Source organism: Solea senegalensis, linkage group LG6 (assembly GCF_019176455.1).
Source record: "Solea senegalensis isolate Sse05_10M linkage group LG6, IFAPA_SoseM_1, whole genome shotgun sequence".
Lineage (NCBI taxonomy): Eukaryota > Metazoa > Chordata > Actinopteri > Pleuronectiformes > Soleidae > Solea > Solea senegalensis.
This window is the reverse complement of record NC_058026.1, coordinates 21,548,869-21,565,020: the sequence shown is the minus strand read 5'-3', so window position 1 is coordinate 21,565,020 and position 16,152 is coordinate 21,548,869. Positions and strand designations below refer to the sequence as shown.

Below are 16,152 nucleotides of genomic sequence, written 5' to 3'. Positions count from 1 at the left end.
GGTATCTGTGACCTTCTCAATGGAGGATTTAACTTGTCGCCAATGCGCCCGTCTTAATGAGGACCCTTGACCTTAATACATCGCAAACAAGGCCTGGGTTTCAAAATCCTACCACACAACAAAGTGATTAGAGAAAGCTCCTTAAAACTCCCTCAAAATCAAACCCACAACCTTGACCAATGTTTAATCTCACTGACCACAGTGGCCCCTCCCAATTCTGACATGAATTAAATGCTCAGGTGCCGCACACTGTGCTGCACACTGCCACCATGTTCCTCTACCAGCTGCTCAACTTTTTCTTCGCCGCTTCCAAAAAGGAGGAGGAGGAAGACTCCAAATATGACCTGTCACTTTTCAAGCGTGGGGATCTGTTAGAAGTTCCCAGGACGTTATTCACACACTTTGGCATATACCTGGGCGACAACCGCGTGGCTCATCTCATTCCAGACATCCTGCCTGTAATGACCAGGGATAGAAATGCTATCGCCAAAATGGTAACGAATAACCGCCTCCTGCTGGGGGTTATCACCAAGACCGCCAGTGTCAGAGTGGACTCTGTGGCAGATTTCGCCTACGGCTCAGAGATTGTCATCAACCACATGGACAAAGTGTGCAGCCAGCCTCCGCTAGATGGGGACGAGGTGGCGCGAAGGGCAGAGAAACTCCTGGGCTCTGTCACCTACAGTTTACTGTGGTACAACTGCGAACACTACGTCATGTACTGCAGATACGGCATGGCTATCAGCTACCAGACATACCAGGTAAAGTCTCTGGTCTGCGGTTAGTAAGATTGAATGATTGCTTTGCATTTTGAATACATGATGCCCAAATGTATGGTGACACACGGAGGGAATACTGTACATGTCATTTAGGACAGTGTTGTGTGTGTGAATGTGCTCAGACATCTTCAGGACTTAGCTGCAGACAAGTTCACTTGCCTGAATTAAGATAAGGATATTTTATCTTGGGCCACGTGGGGGAGTAGTGGTTAGTGCCGTACACGACCTGGTCGAAACGAGGTGGAGTTTTTACTCACATTAATGTTAGTTCTTCACAAGATTTCTGGTTTCTCTGCACTGCTAAGGTCACATGTAAAGCCACAGCTTATTACACGTGCAGCATGTAAAATACTCTTAGTCATTTCTAAGGATGATTGACAGTTGAGTAAAGCAATGTTAATCTGAATGTACTTATGAAGGTGTGCGACTACTACCCTAACCCAGTCTTACTTCTTAATCACTGGCGACTGTAATGCTGAGTATGTGGCCCAACACAGATGAATAGCTTCACTTATTCAGGAGTCAAGTACTGCAGCTCCATCTAGTGTTACTAAATGCCCTAATTAATCCCATCTCGGAGGGATTGAGGACTCCCTTTAATAGACCATCACATTTCACTCATCTTTCTTAAGTCACTGTCTAATGATGACACATTTTCCACTCAGTTCTGCACAACGGTGAGGAAGATTGTCTGCAGTAGGATGAGCGCCTATCTGAGCACACTATGTGGTGTGGGAACTATGTTGTATCTGGGCTGTGTGACACCACTGACACTTTTACCAACCCTGCTCATCTCATTCACCATCTGGATGGCGGCCTAAAGGCCTCGTGAGTAAAGACGAGTGGTGCGACTCACTACACAGGGAAATGTTTGTTTTACATTCTTTCGTCAGTTGTATACTTGTTTTTTAATATATATACACATATATATGCGAAGATTCTTGCATCCTTTATTTGTTTATTAAAACGTTGCAGAAGGTAACTCATCTTATTTCTATCGTAATCACCAAGTCACAGGTGAAGGTGTTACACCAATGGAGGCCTACCATTCTCATTATTGAGGTATTACCTGGATATTATAACATGGTATTACAGTAATTTCCTTATTACTACCAATAATTCACAAGCCACATTAGAGAAGATAGCACTACCTTAATATTGCCCCATTACAAATCACAACCATGTTGTTAGTGAATTGTTACTTAAAGTGAATTTTTCCTTTTACATTTTGTAATTTTGTCATTCTCACTTCAACTATTGTCCTTTTCTGCTGTCATTAAATGTATACGAATGCCAAACTCTTTCAAATCAAAACAATCAAATGTTTTAATGCACAATATCATATTGACATTTTAAGACACGTGTTGCAATGTTTACGAGGACAGTCCAGTGTTTTTCATGGAGGTGGTGTTGGGATATGATTTTTTTTTTCTGACTCACTGTGTTGATATTTCACATTGATCTTGTTTAATCATAGCAGCACAGTTGTAATCTCTCGAGGACTGAGATGAAGCTCAGCAGAGGCATTAAGATGAAACTGACCTATGATCTCATCTATACGTATCTAGCCGGAGCTTATATAAATGTCACACTGCTTTTCTAAGTGCGGGATGGTTCTAAAAGTAATCAGTGTGATACATCACTTTTGTCAAAGTGCAGTAAACATCTCAGATTATATTACTTTGATCAATTATATTGGAAAATGTCACACACTGCATGTTTTTCATTAAAGAGGTTTTTCTATCTACCTGCTTCAAACTGCTGTTTTTCTACGTTTTTTCCTTTGTCTGTCATTAAAGTTGCAAACTATCCTTTTATTTTGCCAGATGAGGGGGAAAAAATATCCATGGGAACACGCTGTTGAAAACAGGATAAATTGCTCATTACTGCAGAGTATGTGGTCAACTTTATACCATTGTTACTACAACAAGGAAAGCGTTCTGTAATAGCAACATTCCTACGTCTTCTTTTAGCATTTTCCCTGAGAATCCGAATCGAGCAAATAACAGGGGTCAAAAAGATTGACCCTTTTGACCCCTTTTATTTGAGTGGAGACACTTAGTGGTGACCAGGAAGATAAAGTATATTATTTAGAGCAACTCTGACTATCAGGGTAATTCATTATTTGAAAAATCTGAGGGTGAAAGTAATACATTATTGATGCTACGTTTGTCCAAAGGGAGAACACTTACAATGACTTAATGATCCAGTGAAGTTACTTAGAAGCATACGAGGAATATTTATATAACAAATCAATACAACTTATAGTTTGACGGCGGTAGATCTGCCTGTGCCTTCAGCTGTTAATTTTAAGTTACGAATAAAAATAAGTAAACTTGAACATCTGGGTTTCTTGATGATCTTTTAAAAAGGAGTCCAAAATCAGTGGGTCATAAGTGAACAAATAAATAGTAGCTGAACAGCACATATATGATCTGGGAAAATAGCTGATGTGCCAAAAAGCTTTGACCACTGTTGTGACCCATTTGCCATTCATAAAAGATGACAAGGGTGACTGCTGACTTTGCTAAGACGTGTGTAAAAATGACTTAACATTTACTGGCAGTTCCATGAGCCTAAATAACCAAACAGAATTGATCCACTTTATCCTTTTTTTTATACTTAAACAAGTCAGCAAAAATAACCGTCACACACTCTCTTCTTGTAACGACAAGCGTGGAAGTGGAGCGGACGCAAACGCTGGACACATCACAAGAGGGTTCATTTAAGGGGGCACAAATCAGTGTTTACTGGACGAAATAAGGTTCGGCTCACCGGTAGTTACGTTAGGAAGGGAAAGGCACGAAGAGAGGAGTCAAAAAAATATAAAGACTTACACTAGGAAACGCTGGAACACTCAGTGTGGCAGGGAATGAAGTCTGAAGTGACACTGCAAAGGGAAGGAGGTGAGTTAATGAGGAACAGGTGTGTGTTATTTGGGTGTGTCTATCAATCAGTGGGGGGCGGATTAAAACCTGAAGTAAAGGAGTCTAAAACAAGAGAGAGCAGTGAGTATTTCAAAATAAAACAGGATATAAAGAAAATCACTTTGCACAAATACAGAACACTTCGTCCTGCAGTGGTGGGAGGTAATAAACACAAAAATAATAACAAAAAGATGGCTCACATTACACTAACTGTCAATATATGATGTGAGTGCAAGATAAAAACCACGGATCATCAGCACTCTAATTACAGCTGATTGTCCACGACATCAACCTACGGAAGTGCCGATCCACTTTGCAGAGTCCAGGAAAACAATACACCACTATTTTCTCAGCAGTGGCTGAACAGTTTGTTCTGAAACTTTAGGGTTTCATAAACGAGGTAATGACACAGATACACACACAAACGCAGTGTTAATTGGAGCTTCCGGTCTATGTCGCCTTTATATGTAAAACAACTGGTCCGGCCCACTTCACATAAAATGTTGGTGTATGTGGCCCCTGAACTAAAAATGAGTTTGACACCCCTGCTCTAAATCGAACCAACGTGTGAGTATAAGAGTGAACGGTTGTTCGTCTCTGTGTGAGGGACTGGCCGCGACCCTAATGTGAAGGATAAATTGGTAGAAAATTGGATGGAAGATGTGAGGGGGATGAAGCAATTCCAAGACAAAGATGAAAAGGGGAACATGCTCAGATATGAGAATCATTACTGGGAAGAGGAGCCACTGACTGTAATATCAGTCCGGATATGAGTGCAAGTGTGTTTAAAATACATACTTTCTTTGTATTTGCTACACAGCCACAGACTCATGGGACATTAGCGTAAGTCCCAGCATTCCAGCTGAGAAATGTTTCCCACACTACTGAAAGACTGGAAGTGACTCAATAAAATCATTATCTCCAAAGAAATTTCCCGTTTTAGACATTTTAATAAGCTCTTCCAGGCTCCTGAGGAGGATCCATGAGCCTGGGGTAGAAAACAGGCGACAGCAGCTGATGATCCAGGGAGTGGTAGCGAACAAAAAAGTGCTGTTTTGATCGCCTCCAGTCGCTGGAAGTGCAAGTGATGAAGTGATTCTCTTGTGGGTGGATGTGCTTTGAAGCAGGGAAGTAGAAAACGGATGAATCCATGACACTCTAACGAGGCACAAATTGCAATGAAGCATCATGATAGTGACCGGTGTGCAGGCAACATGGAAAACAGTTAGTTGATGTGTGATGCAGGAAGCTGTGCCGTTCTTGTTTAAGCCACTCGACAGGAGCTAAATGCTCGTCATTGTCCGTCATTACATCGAGACGGTCCCACAACACGGCAACACTGCTGGTTGTCATGCAGCCACAGACGAATTCTCAATGATTGACTCTTCTCTGTGTAGTGCGGGTGCATGTAGGGGTGAGGACTTGACAGAGCCCAGAGATAACATAAAAATGGTGCCGTCGTCTTGTGAATCCAACGATTTTCCAGCTCGACTTAAGCCCCCAATTTAAAATAAACATAATAACAAACATTATAGAGCCCCCGGTTGTTTTTACTTGTAGTTTTTCTTGTTTTTAATCAAGGACTAAATACAGTGGTGGCCCGTCACTACAGGGCGCTAGATCGCCACCCCACCTGTCTCACATGAAGAAGAAGAAGAAGATAGTAATCACCAAAAATAATTTTACAAAAACATGAACATTTAAATAAACAAGCTGCACATTACACAGTCCGTGAGTAATGTGTGTAACCTGCATTTAAATGTAGTTTTAATTTGTTCTCAGTTGTTTGCAGCGAGTGAAAGGTCATGTGATGTATTTCCTCTTCCTTTGGGGTGCAAAAATCTTTACCATAGACTCTCGTTATAAGTGGTGCATGCGCACTAGACCCCTCTCTAATACAAAAGATAGGGAAATTCTGGGGCACAGAAATTAGCTCCCAAAGACCACCCACAGCCACAGACTGCTCCAGATAACCGGATATAAACATCGGAACATGCTCTTGTGCACAGCTGCAGATCTGTCAGTGTCAGTGTGGACACATGTCTTCTACACAGTAGGTGAGACACATGATGATTGAGTCCATCATATCTGTATAAACTTTGTGAATGTCAAACTGTGTGTCCCTCTCTCTCTGTATGTGTGTGTCTCTCTCCCTGTGTGTGTCCCTCTCTCTCTTTTGTGTGTCTCTCTCTCCTGTGTGTGTGTCTCTCTCTCCGTGTGTGTCCCTCTCTCTATGTGTGTCTCTCTCTCCTGTGTGTGTCTCTCCCTGTGTGTGTGTCCCTCTCTCTCTCTGTGTGTGTGTCTCTCTCCCGTGTGTGTCCCTCTCTCCCTGTATGTGTGTGTCTCTCTCTCTGTCGTGTGTGTCTCTCTCTCTGTATGTGTGTGTCTCTCTCCTGTGTGTGTGTCTCTCTCTCGTGTGTGTGTGTCTCTCTCCCTGTGTGTCGTCTCTCTCTCTGTATGTGTGTCTCTCTCCCTGTGTGTGTCCCTCTCTCTCTTTTGTGTGTCTCTCTCTCCCTGTGTGTGTGTCTCTCTCTCCGTGTGTGTCCCTCTCTCTCTGTATGTGTGTCTCTCTCTCCCTGTGTGTGTCTCTCTCCCTGTGTGTGTGTCCCTCTCTCTCTCTGTGTGTGTGTCTCTCTCCCGTGTGTGTCCCTCTCTCCCTGTATGTGTGTCTCTCTCTCTGTCGTGTGTGTCTCTCTCTCTGTATGTGTGTGTCTCTCTCCCTGTGTGTGTGTCTCTCTCTCTCCGTGTGTGTGTCTCTCCCTGTGTGTGTCGTCTCTCTCTCTGTATGTGTGTGTCTCTCTCCCTGTGTGTGTGTCTCTCTCTCGTGTGTGCATGTGTCTCTCTCCTTGTGTGTGTGTGTCTCTCTCCCTGTGTGTGCGTCTCTCTCTCTGTATGTGTGTGTCTCTCTCCCTGTGTGTGTGTCTCTCTCCGTGTGTGCATGTGTCTCTCTCCCCGTGTGTCCTTCTCTCTCTGTATGTGTCCCTCTCTCCCTGTGTGTGTCCCTCTCTCCCTGTGTGTGTCCCTCTCCCTGTGTGTGTGTCTCTCTCCCTGTGTGTGTCTCTCTCTCTCTCTCTCCCAGCGCCAAACAGCTATCATCACGTCTGATCTTTAATCAATCACCCACCACTTTGATGCTTTTTTTCTCTTTTCATTAAAACACGCCCCCCCCAATTGCCTTTATATATATATGTGCTTTAAATCAAAGAAAGAAAAAAAGGTTTAGTGATTCCTTATTGTTGTTACCCACTGTTGTATCAAATGCTAAAAGTAAGTGTGGCTCAGCTGCAACTACAGTAATTAGGGTGAATAACAGGTGGCGAGGTAGCCATCCAGCAGTCAGACAGAAAGGCTATTAGTGCAGGCCGTGGGAGACCAGTGTGCTAATACGAGTTTATTGGCTTTATACACACAGTGGATCCTCTCAGAACACTTTATTTTTCTTATTTAGAAGCAAATTTGCAGCAGCTAAGACTGAGCGTGGCTTATGATCAACCCATTTTGATTGATAAAGGACAAATTGAGGGGAGAATTAAACATATATAAAGACATTATCTTCAAATGAGTATTTTGGGATAAAATTAAACAAACTGTTTTCTCATTAGGACTAAAAGAAAAATATTAAAATAAAAATCAACATTTTAAAAATACTTGGATTATCAGATTACAAACTACTATGCAGTCATGATAGGGCTCTTGCGTCCCCCACGCAAGTGTCCTCCACGCAAGTGTCCTCCAAGTCGGGGAGTGCAGTACTCTTATATTTAAAAATCCCCTCCAAAATGACTGCAAAGCCACAGAATAGTAGTGATATAAGTGTTCAGGGTCGGTCTGTTGTGTCACGTATGATGTTTCCGTCAATGTATGGCAGGGCACTTCCTGTTTTGTGGCGAAATGGCAGCTAAATTTAAAAGGACCGACTTCCTGTTGGGTCAAGTGTGTGTCCGTGGATGTGTTCGGGCTCTGTCTCTTGTGTTACGTATAGAGTTTGGAGGCGATCGGTCAATGTATGGCCAAGTTATAAGGCCACTTTGTGGCGAATGGTCGAAATTCGCCAAAACACCGATGGCTGCCGTGGCCACACACTTTTGAATCTGTACAACCTTTTGAAAACTTTTCGCCTTTGATGCGTCTAGTACAAATTGGCGGTTTGACAAACGGGCTCGGACGAGTTCGCTCATTTCCGTAGGGTGCAAATCGCCAAAATGGCGGACTTCCTGTTGAGTTGAGACCATGGTGACTTTTGTGTTCGTCTTGGTCTATCAAGTGTTTAAGTTCGTCAAACGTATTTTCTGATGCTACAGTCAAAAATATAACTATAACTATAATCTTGTATCTTTTCTTAAAAAGAAAAGAAAGAAAATATATCCACCCTATCTAAAATAACTAAAGAAGCACTTAGAAGCATACATGTGCAAAGTGTTTCTTGTGTTTCACTTTCATGCAGGCATATAGTGACTGTTTTGTAAGGAACAGGTGACGTGTGTTCCATAATCTTATTTAATAAGATATGATTAAGTGTCCCTGACACATGGATCCTGTGTAGCATTGCATCCTGATAGCTCTGCTTTTGAAAATGACAGATGTGCTGCCGTCCTCCCTCCAGACTCCTGCTGCATTAAGGTATGCTTCGCTCACTGCAGATATTATCTGGAGAATGATTCTATTTAGGTGGAGGATGTCAGTAATCAGTCACTGCCATAGTGTTCAGTGAGCAACTCAATGCATGGGAAGTAAAACGGCGGCGACAACAATCGCCACAACGCGACTCCAAATGGGATCAGCGAAGCGTCAAAGAGGAGGAAATAAATGTGGCCTAATTTACATTTGCATGGCGTTGTCAGTGAAAGAGAAATGGACAAACAAATAACTTGAAAGTATATGATGAACATGTGATGATGTGAAGTGTTTTGTTTTTCTGCTGCATTTTTACTAGCATATGCAACACATGTCACTGAGTTTTAGAACCTTTAAAGGTTATTTAAAGGTGAACTTGCATGTTGCAGCTGAAAATCGCTCACCTCAATCCACCTTTCCGGGTGAGCTGGAGAAATGATGTGGATTGTGAAGTGCTGTAAAACCTCAGTAGAGCTGAGTCGATTCATGATATAAATGTGAAAAGGCTTTTTCTGGGGTCATCAAAGACAAGACTTTATATGATCAGGTGAGTGTACACATACACATTTTATCTTCTGCCAAATAAAAGCTATTTTACTCATAGGCTTTCTTGGGATAATCCATCAGATTGAAGTACAAAGGAAGTAGAAATCCCATAAACGTGTTTGGAAAATAACCAGAATATTATTATACATAGAATTTGTGGTTTATAATTGCACTGTTTGACAAGAGGAGAAACTTTTCTTAAAACAACATTCTAAACTCACAGGGAATCTCTAATATGACGATTCATTCAGATTTTCCCTTTTTTCTCCCTCAGGACTTCACCATCTGTGCTGTTTCACTATCGGCAAAGTATTTGTTTTTCCCGAGGAGGCTGCTTGACATTAACTCGATTTCTAATGGACACATGGTGTCTTGTTTTTATAACAGTGGTAACCAAATTACCAGGCCTTATTACCATCCACAGGATTAACAGTTTGGAAATGGGGTCACTTTGGAGTGATTTCATAAAAGCCTCAGTGAAAAGAGGCATTTTGAACATCACACAGGGCAGAGTGATGCCGCTACGTTCATAAAAGACGTCTTTCCACTGAGTGGAACAGTCTGGGTCAGTACGGTACAGATTGTTTTTGCGTTTCCATGAACAATAGTACCAAAATAACCAGCCCCAGCAATTCCATTTTTAGATACCCTTCACTTGGGATACAGGTGGAGCTAGACGCACAACAGTCAGCTGATTGGGCGATAGAAATGCGTCACTTCCTTATGACCATCGTTTCTTCAACACCCGCAGTCTCACAAAGTTTGACGTCTTGTTGAGACAAACAGACACAAACCGAGCAGTCGTCGTTTGTCGTTGGCGCACCGGGGCGACGTCATGCTCTGTAGCTCGCCGACGCGGCCATCGAAGGTCGAAGTCTCAGTCGAAACGCAACCCTGACCGAGGGCTTTATCATTCCAAACCGTAACGTACTGTACCAAATCGAAGTGTACCATGATGGAAAGGGTGTAACTGCATTCAAACCATTGTCAAACGACTTCACACAACCCTGATTAAGCCTCATGCGTCTCTCTCTCTCTGTCTCTCTCTGTAGAGCATTGTTTTGGTTGTTTTGGATTATATTATATTATATCATATTATATTAGTCTGTATATAGTTAGAGGAGAATCTGTGGATCTGAATGTCAATAATAATGTTCTGTTCATGTATGCGTCTATAGCAGAAAGACATTATTGTCCAGTACTGGTATAGACTTCAGTCCCACGTGACTCCGGATGGATGGATGGATGGATTTGAGTGCAACCAAATCAATTCCTGTGTGGACTACTGTGGACTACTGACAGCTTGAAATGCTGCATCTAATTAACTACTGCATCAAATCTCGCAATGAAGCCTTTAATTCAATAACAACATTGTCAAATTTTTAATTGGGAAATGTCCTCTGTGTTTGTTTCATGTATTGACCAAACAACTGAATTGACGTCATACATTGTAAGCTCTGCTCCCTTTTGACCTGCAGCGCTGTGCTGTTAACACTGGCAACGCAATTAAGATCAATCTCAGCAGATTGTAATGACTTGCTGCAATTTTCTGGTTGTAATTAAAACGGGTTTTGATTTGCAGGCATGGCAAATTAAATGATAAAGTATAATCCAAAGGTTAAGCCTGCGAGAGTTTTAAAAGGATGTGGGGATTTCTGATGTTCACAGATAGAGTTCAGACCTGAAAACTGAAAAAAAAAAAATGTTTTTACATCCACACATCTTAATTTGAATCTCATTATTTGTAGCACATTGAGCTCCTTCATGTGTGCTTCAGTGTATGACCAAACAAACAGGCCTTGGAACGACTGGACCTGAAGGGGGAGAGTGGATTTAAAAAACAACAACTGTTCTGAATTTGATCTCTTCTCTGTCTTCGTATTTGTGTTTGCATACAGCTCCTCTGACTCAACACTGACCATATTCTGAGACAATAATTTGACTCTGACGTCACAAATAGGCAGAAATATGACATTTGCCTTCCCAGCAGCAGCGGAGGACGCATGTACGCGCTCAGGATGAAGTCACCGAACCACTCCTATGAGCAGGCAACAGAATCGTCCCTCACACTCAGGATGTCAATGAGGGAAGGGCGCGTTTCCTCCCAGTTGCTCGAGCCGCCTCATGCGTCGGTGTTCCACAGCGCAGGTGATGCGCATTCGGTGCCAAACTCGCTGCTGCGCACACTGGCAAAGGTTGCGCTCACTTTGATCCCCACCGGAGGCGATAAATTGGTGTTTTCTGTTGTTTGCGTTATCTGGATAAAGGAGGACGGAGAAGAAACGCGCATGGGGATTATATGTATACGAATATAAAAAGCTGTTTCTGCAGACTGAGGTCAGTGGATGATTTTAATGTGTACAAACACAAGATTATTTATCCTTTAATAAGGATAGTTATTGTGGGGGAAACAGCTCTTGCATGGCTTACGCATTGTATCTATACTGATTTCCACTTGTTGTAGTTGTTTTTGTTATGAATAAGAATGAACGTCTGGTAAAAACAAGGCTGGGTCAGTCACACAGTGGCTCCTGGAAAGAGATTTGCTTAGATTTTCAAAGTCGACCCTCTCATATTTGAAAGTTCTCCACTCTTCATGGTCTCTGGTCACGTTGCTCCACTAATTGATTAATTGATGGGTGTTATTTATTTCTTCATCTTCACAAACATCAACTTTCATGCTGCTGCCCTGCATGCATTATTGAGATATTAAGAGGGAAACTGAGCCTATTGTGTCTTATGTATCTTCCTGCACAGCAGTTATTCTGTAAGATGAAGAAGAAGCACATGCATCATGATTCTGTGGAGGCAGGAGCTGCTGCTGGTTTGCTGTAAGCTCAGAGTGGTGTTGACTGAATTTAATTTGATGATATGGGACAGAGAATGTGTCCGTCCACGGCCTGTGTCCTGAACACACATCTCTATTTGATCACGTTTACATTTATGATTAAATGTGGTCGGAACAAATATGCACAATGCTGTAGATTGTATCTTAGCACAAATCATCCTCAGTCATAATTATAATGATTGCTATTGAAAATGACACTTCAAAAGTGTCAGTTGGTGCACAATAAGCGGAAAAGAAACATTGCTTATGCTGCTATATCTTTGTAGGAGACATACTGAAAGACTTTGTTATCACTTTGTTGCCTCATAGTCATAAAAGCAAACCTCAGTTCAGAACTGAAGAAGCCCTGTGAATGAAATGTCTTCAAGAAAACTACTGATTCACATCCTTTGGAGAACTACACGACCGCGGTGAATGAGACAGTGTTTTGACTGACATGTTCCCATTGTCTCATGTCTTCTCAGATACATTTATGGGATGTGTCAGCCATGGATGCAGCCGATCAACTGAACATGACTCAAGATGAAGATTCTCCAGCCGAAGTTGCATTTTCCAACTGCTGCTCACCCGCGGGCACAATAAGTGACGAGAACTCCTTAAAGCTGGACGACAGCACCAAGCTAATCGGAGTTCAGGTGACTCTCATCCTCGCTTACAGCACGATCATCGCGTTCGGAGTGACCGGGAACGCCCTGGTGATTTACGTCGTCTACAAGTTCAAAAAGCTGCAGACCGTCACCAACTTCTTCATCGTGAACTTGGCGGTGGCCGACTTGCTGGTCAACATGCTGTGTTTGCCGTTCACCCTCGTCTACACGCTCTACGGCGAGTGGAAGTTTGGTCAGGTGCTGTGCTTCATGCTGCCGTGTGCTCAGGGCATGGCCGTGCACGTGTCCACCATCACGCTGAACATCATCGCCCTGGACCGCCACCGCAGCATCGTCTACCACATGGAGACCAAAATGTCCAAAGACATGTGCGCCGTGGTCATCATCGTGACATGGACCGTTAGCGCCCTGCTAGCTAGCCCGCTCGCCATTTTCAGGGAGTACGGGACATTTGACCTTCCGCCGGACATTTCTATTCAGGTGTGCACAGAGAAGTGGCCAGAAAACAGCATGAACGGAAGCGTCTACAGTATTTTAATGCTTCTGGTTCAGTATGGTTTACCTCTGGCTATAAACTCCTTTGCTTACATCAGCATCTGGAATAAACTGAGGAGTCACAGGACGTATGGAGGTCAAAATGACCGCCACCAGCAGAGGACAAAGACCACGAAAATGCTGCTGACCGTGGTCGTGGTGTTCGCAATCAGCTGGCTGCCGCTCCACGCGTTCCAGCTGGCCGTCGACATCGACAGCACCTTGTTGTATATGAAGGATTTTAAGCTGCTTTTCACGCTCTTCCACATTGTGGCCATGTGCTCCACGTTTGTCAACCCCATCCTGTACGGCTGGATGAACAACAATTACAGGTCGGCCTTTTTGTCCGTGTGCAAGTGTAAGTGGCCCTTTCGCTGGATGTCGAGAAGCTCTGGGAGCAGAGACACACACAAGGAGGAGGAGCGGGTTTGTACAGAATGCAAATCCACACACGTGTAACCTGCGGACACGAAGACACTTTGTGGATCATCATCTGCGGACATGTGACGTGAAGTTTGTGTCTGGTTTTGTGGAGGCATTTTGACGACTCAGATTTCTGTTTTGTTATGGGTTAGAGGAGGGTTCTCAAACTTGGTCGTCGTCCATGGCCGTAAAAATTGTAATGAAAACTGGTCCAAAACTGACCCAGCGTGAACATCCATTCATCCTCTGCCACTTTATCCTCCACATGAGGGTCACACGGGGAGCTGTGCCAATCCCAGCACACATAGGGTGATAGGCGGGGCACGCCCTGGACAGATCGCCAGTCCATCACATAGAGACAATCACACAATCGGTCCATTTAGAGTGTCCAATTTACCTAAATGATCTACTTATTTTGAATGAATGTTTTGATTCAATTGTATTTATGTCTGTTTCTTTGTTGTGAACGTTGTGCGAAATCTTTTTCATTATGGATTATCAAGATCTGATTTTATTTTCTAATCAGTAAACAGTTCATTTTTTCCCAAACTTTTTTTTCCACTTGACCGGCCCCCGGCCCCCTCCTCACCACACTGAAGTTCACTGGACCCCAGGTCAGTTTGAGTTTGAGGCCCCTGGGTTAGAAGGAAAACATTCACACCAGCTCCAGTGCCACACAGCAGGTATCTGTGTGTGTGTGTGTGTGTGTGTGTGTGTCTTGATGTGTGAAATAATCAGAGTTTTGGGAAGAGGAGACGGTGGCAAACAAAGCAAAACTGTGAAGGTACAGCCGGTCTGAAAACTGAAAAGTTACCTCCTATTTTTCTATGGAGTGCTTCTGTAAATATTTGTGCCAAAACCCACCTGACTTGTGTTTTATTGCTGGCAAATCGTGTTCAGGACAATTGTCTTACTTAAAGCTACAGTCTGTAAATTAACTTACAGTATTGCAAGAACGGCAGACGCTGTCTTTTCTTTTTTCCTTTCACACAACTATATTTAATAACGGCTCGTAGGACGTGAGGATGATTTCAAAAAATGAGATAAAAAGTAAACTAGCGTTCAGGATCATTGGACCTTTTTCTTTCTTTCTTTCTTTCGCCCCTGAATCAAAACACAAATTGGATTTCACATTTTCTCTCTTCAACATCTTGTTGACGGCAGCTCCTGAAGCTGGAAACGGCTGCAGACGGGTTTAAATCGCGGGGCCCGAAGTGTGGATGTCGCACGTGAGCCGCAGAAGTGGGATATTTAAATTCAGCAGATGATGGACATACCATAATGGCTCACTTCAGCATAGTAATTATACATCAAGTTAAATATATATAGAGGCAGACAGGTGACATGAGAAACTACTAATTATATGTACATTTGACTTTCTGTGTGTGTGTGTGTGTGTGTGTGTGTAGTTTAAGACCGCAGCGTCTGAGACAAAGTCAAATGTACATCTACGTCGACTTTTACCGTGTCCTCGGTGTCTTCGACACAGAAGGACGCAGATGTTTTGCCCTATGGATGCAACAGAAGGAGGCTTTCTTATTAAATAGACAGACAAAAGCAGCGTCCCCACCCCACCACTTGTCTTTGTTTGCAGCAAGCATCCTAATTACCACTATTTGCTTTTACAGTGATTACACCGGTGCCGAGGGTCTGAAGAGCCCTTCCTGTTGACCAGGTCCTCACTGATTTACTCTGAGTGTACGTGAGGAGCTTGGGGACTGGGACATTAACTCCACGTCTCCATTTTTAGTAAGCTATTCATGGTGTATACGGCACGAAATCAATAATTGTTTCTTTAACTGATGTTACGGGGAAGCTGCCGTTGTCCTAAAGTGTATCCTCAGGAGGATACGCGCTAATAAAGAAAAATGAACAATAGTTTAGAAAGGAATTAAATTTCTCTTAGTTCACTGATGGCCTTTTCTTTTGGCTCTCAAGCGGGAAAGCACTTACGTCGCTGCCCGATCGATCGCTTCAGTGAGAAGTAATATTTGACCCACGACATTTCATCCATCCACTTGATATTGATCGTCTCAATTAATGATGTTTCTCTCGTGCAATAATGAAGTGCTGGTGGAGTGAAACAGTGTGACAGCATATTCGTTATCTTCTTAAATGGACACGATGGTCCATTTTAGTGAGATAAACATCATAAGGACTAATCTTAGTTACTCATTAAGTAAGCTCTGGATTTTCTTTTCAATCTTTTTCCCTTCACTTGGTGCTAAGCTGCTCTGCTTTGTTACTTTATTGTGTTTATTACCTTCGCCAAGGAGCTTGTTTTTTGTCGTTTGTGGTTAGCGCGACTGAAAATGATCGAGGAAGAATACGGATGAAAAGTTCTGGGGATAGCTCATAAACCGAGGAAGAAATGATTGTATTTGATGTATTGATTAGATTTAGTTGTGATTGAATCATTTCTTGGCAGCGGTTCGTGCTCTCGGAGTGCTTCCTCTACTTTCTTTTCTTTTCTTTGTACGTTTATCTGTTCAGACGGTAAAAGCTGGCAGAATTAAAGGTCAACTGTTTGGACTGAGGCTAAAATCATGTTCTCTTCTGTGGCTTTGTCATCTTTAGCAGATTGCTTGTTTATATTATCATTATTATTAGTATTATTACTAGTAGTAGTAGTAATGAATGTGGGTTTAAGACATTATCTCTGTAAAAGAAACGTTGTCCTCCATGTCTTTGCTTCCTTTTTTCAGTTTTTAAAGACAATGAATTGGTTAAGAACATCACAAATAAATAATATATAATATATATTAATGATAATGATATACTATTGATCTTCATATTGAGCAGTGAAGACTTATACATACTGTACAGTATCATACAACCCAGTCATTTCTGTTAAGTGAGGTGGAGGATGATAC

General features: G+C 42.6%; 2 protein-coding genes across 2 annotated transcripts; both read left to right on the top strand.

Annotated features, from left to right (window-relative positions):
• The first annotated feature begins 269 nt into the window (after window positions 1–269).
• On the top strand, window positions 270–1,695 carry si:dkey-30k22.5 (lecithin retinol acyltransferase family protein). The gene is made up of 2 exons (XM_044029392.1): window positions 270–761; window positions 1,445–1,695. The coding sequence occupies exons 1-2, from the start codon at window positions 270–272 to the stop codon at window positions 1,598–1,600; spliced, it is 648 nt and encodes a 215-aa protein (XP_043885327.1). The 3' UTR covers window positions 1,601–1,695.
• Window positions 1,696–10,958: 9,263 nt separating this feature from the next.
• On the top strand, window positions 10,959–13,554 carry npy2r (neuropeptide Y receptor Y2). Its single transcript, XM_044028575.1, has 2 exons — window positions 10,959–11,014; window positions 12,179–13,554. Exons 1-2 carry the CDS (start codon window positions 10,991–10,993, stop codon window positions 13,313–13,315), a joined length of 1,161 nt encoding a protein of 386 aa, XP_043884510.1. The 5' UTR covers window positions 10,959–10,990; the 3' UTR covers window positions 13,316–13,554.
• Window positions 13,555–16,152: the final 2,598 nt, after the last annotated feature.

Excerpts from the sequence above, each read along its gene's own strand:
- si:dkey-30k22.5 (XM_044029392.1), top strand. The coding sequence starts at position 270 with ATGTTCCTCTACCAGCTGCTCAACTTTTTCTTCGCCGCTTCCAAAAAG. Across the intron at positions 762-1,444 it reads TCAGCTACCAGACATACCAG|TTCTGCACAACGGTGAGGAA; the intron begins GTAAAGTCTCTG and ends TTTTCCACTCAG.
- npy2r (XM_044028575.1), top strand. The coding sequence starts at position 10,991 with ATGCGTCGGTGTTCCACAGCGCAG. Across the intron at positions 11,015-12,178 it reads GTCGGTGTTCCACAGCGCAG|ATACATTTATGGGATGTGTC; the intron begins GTGATGCGCATT and ends ATGTCTTCTCAG.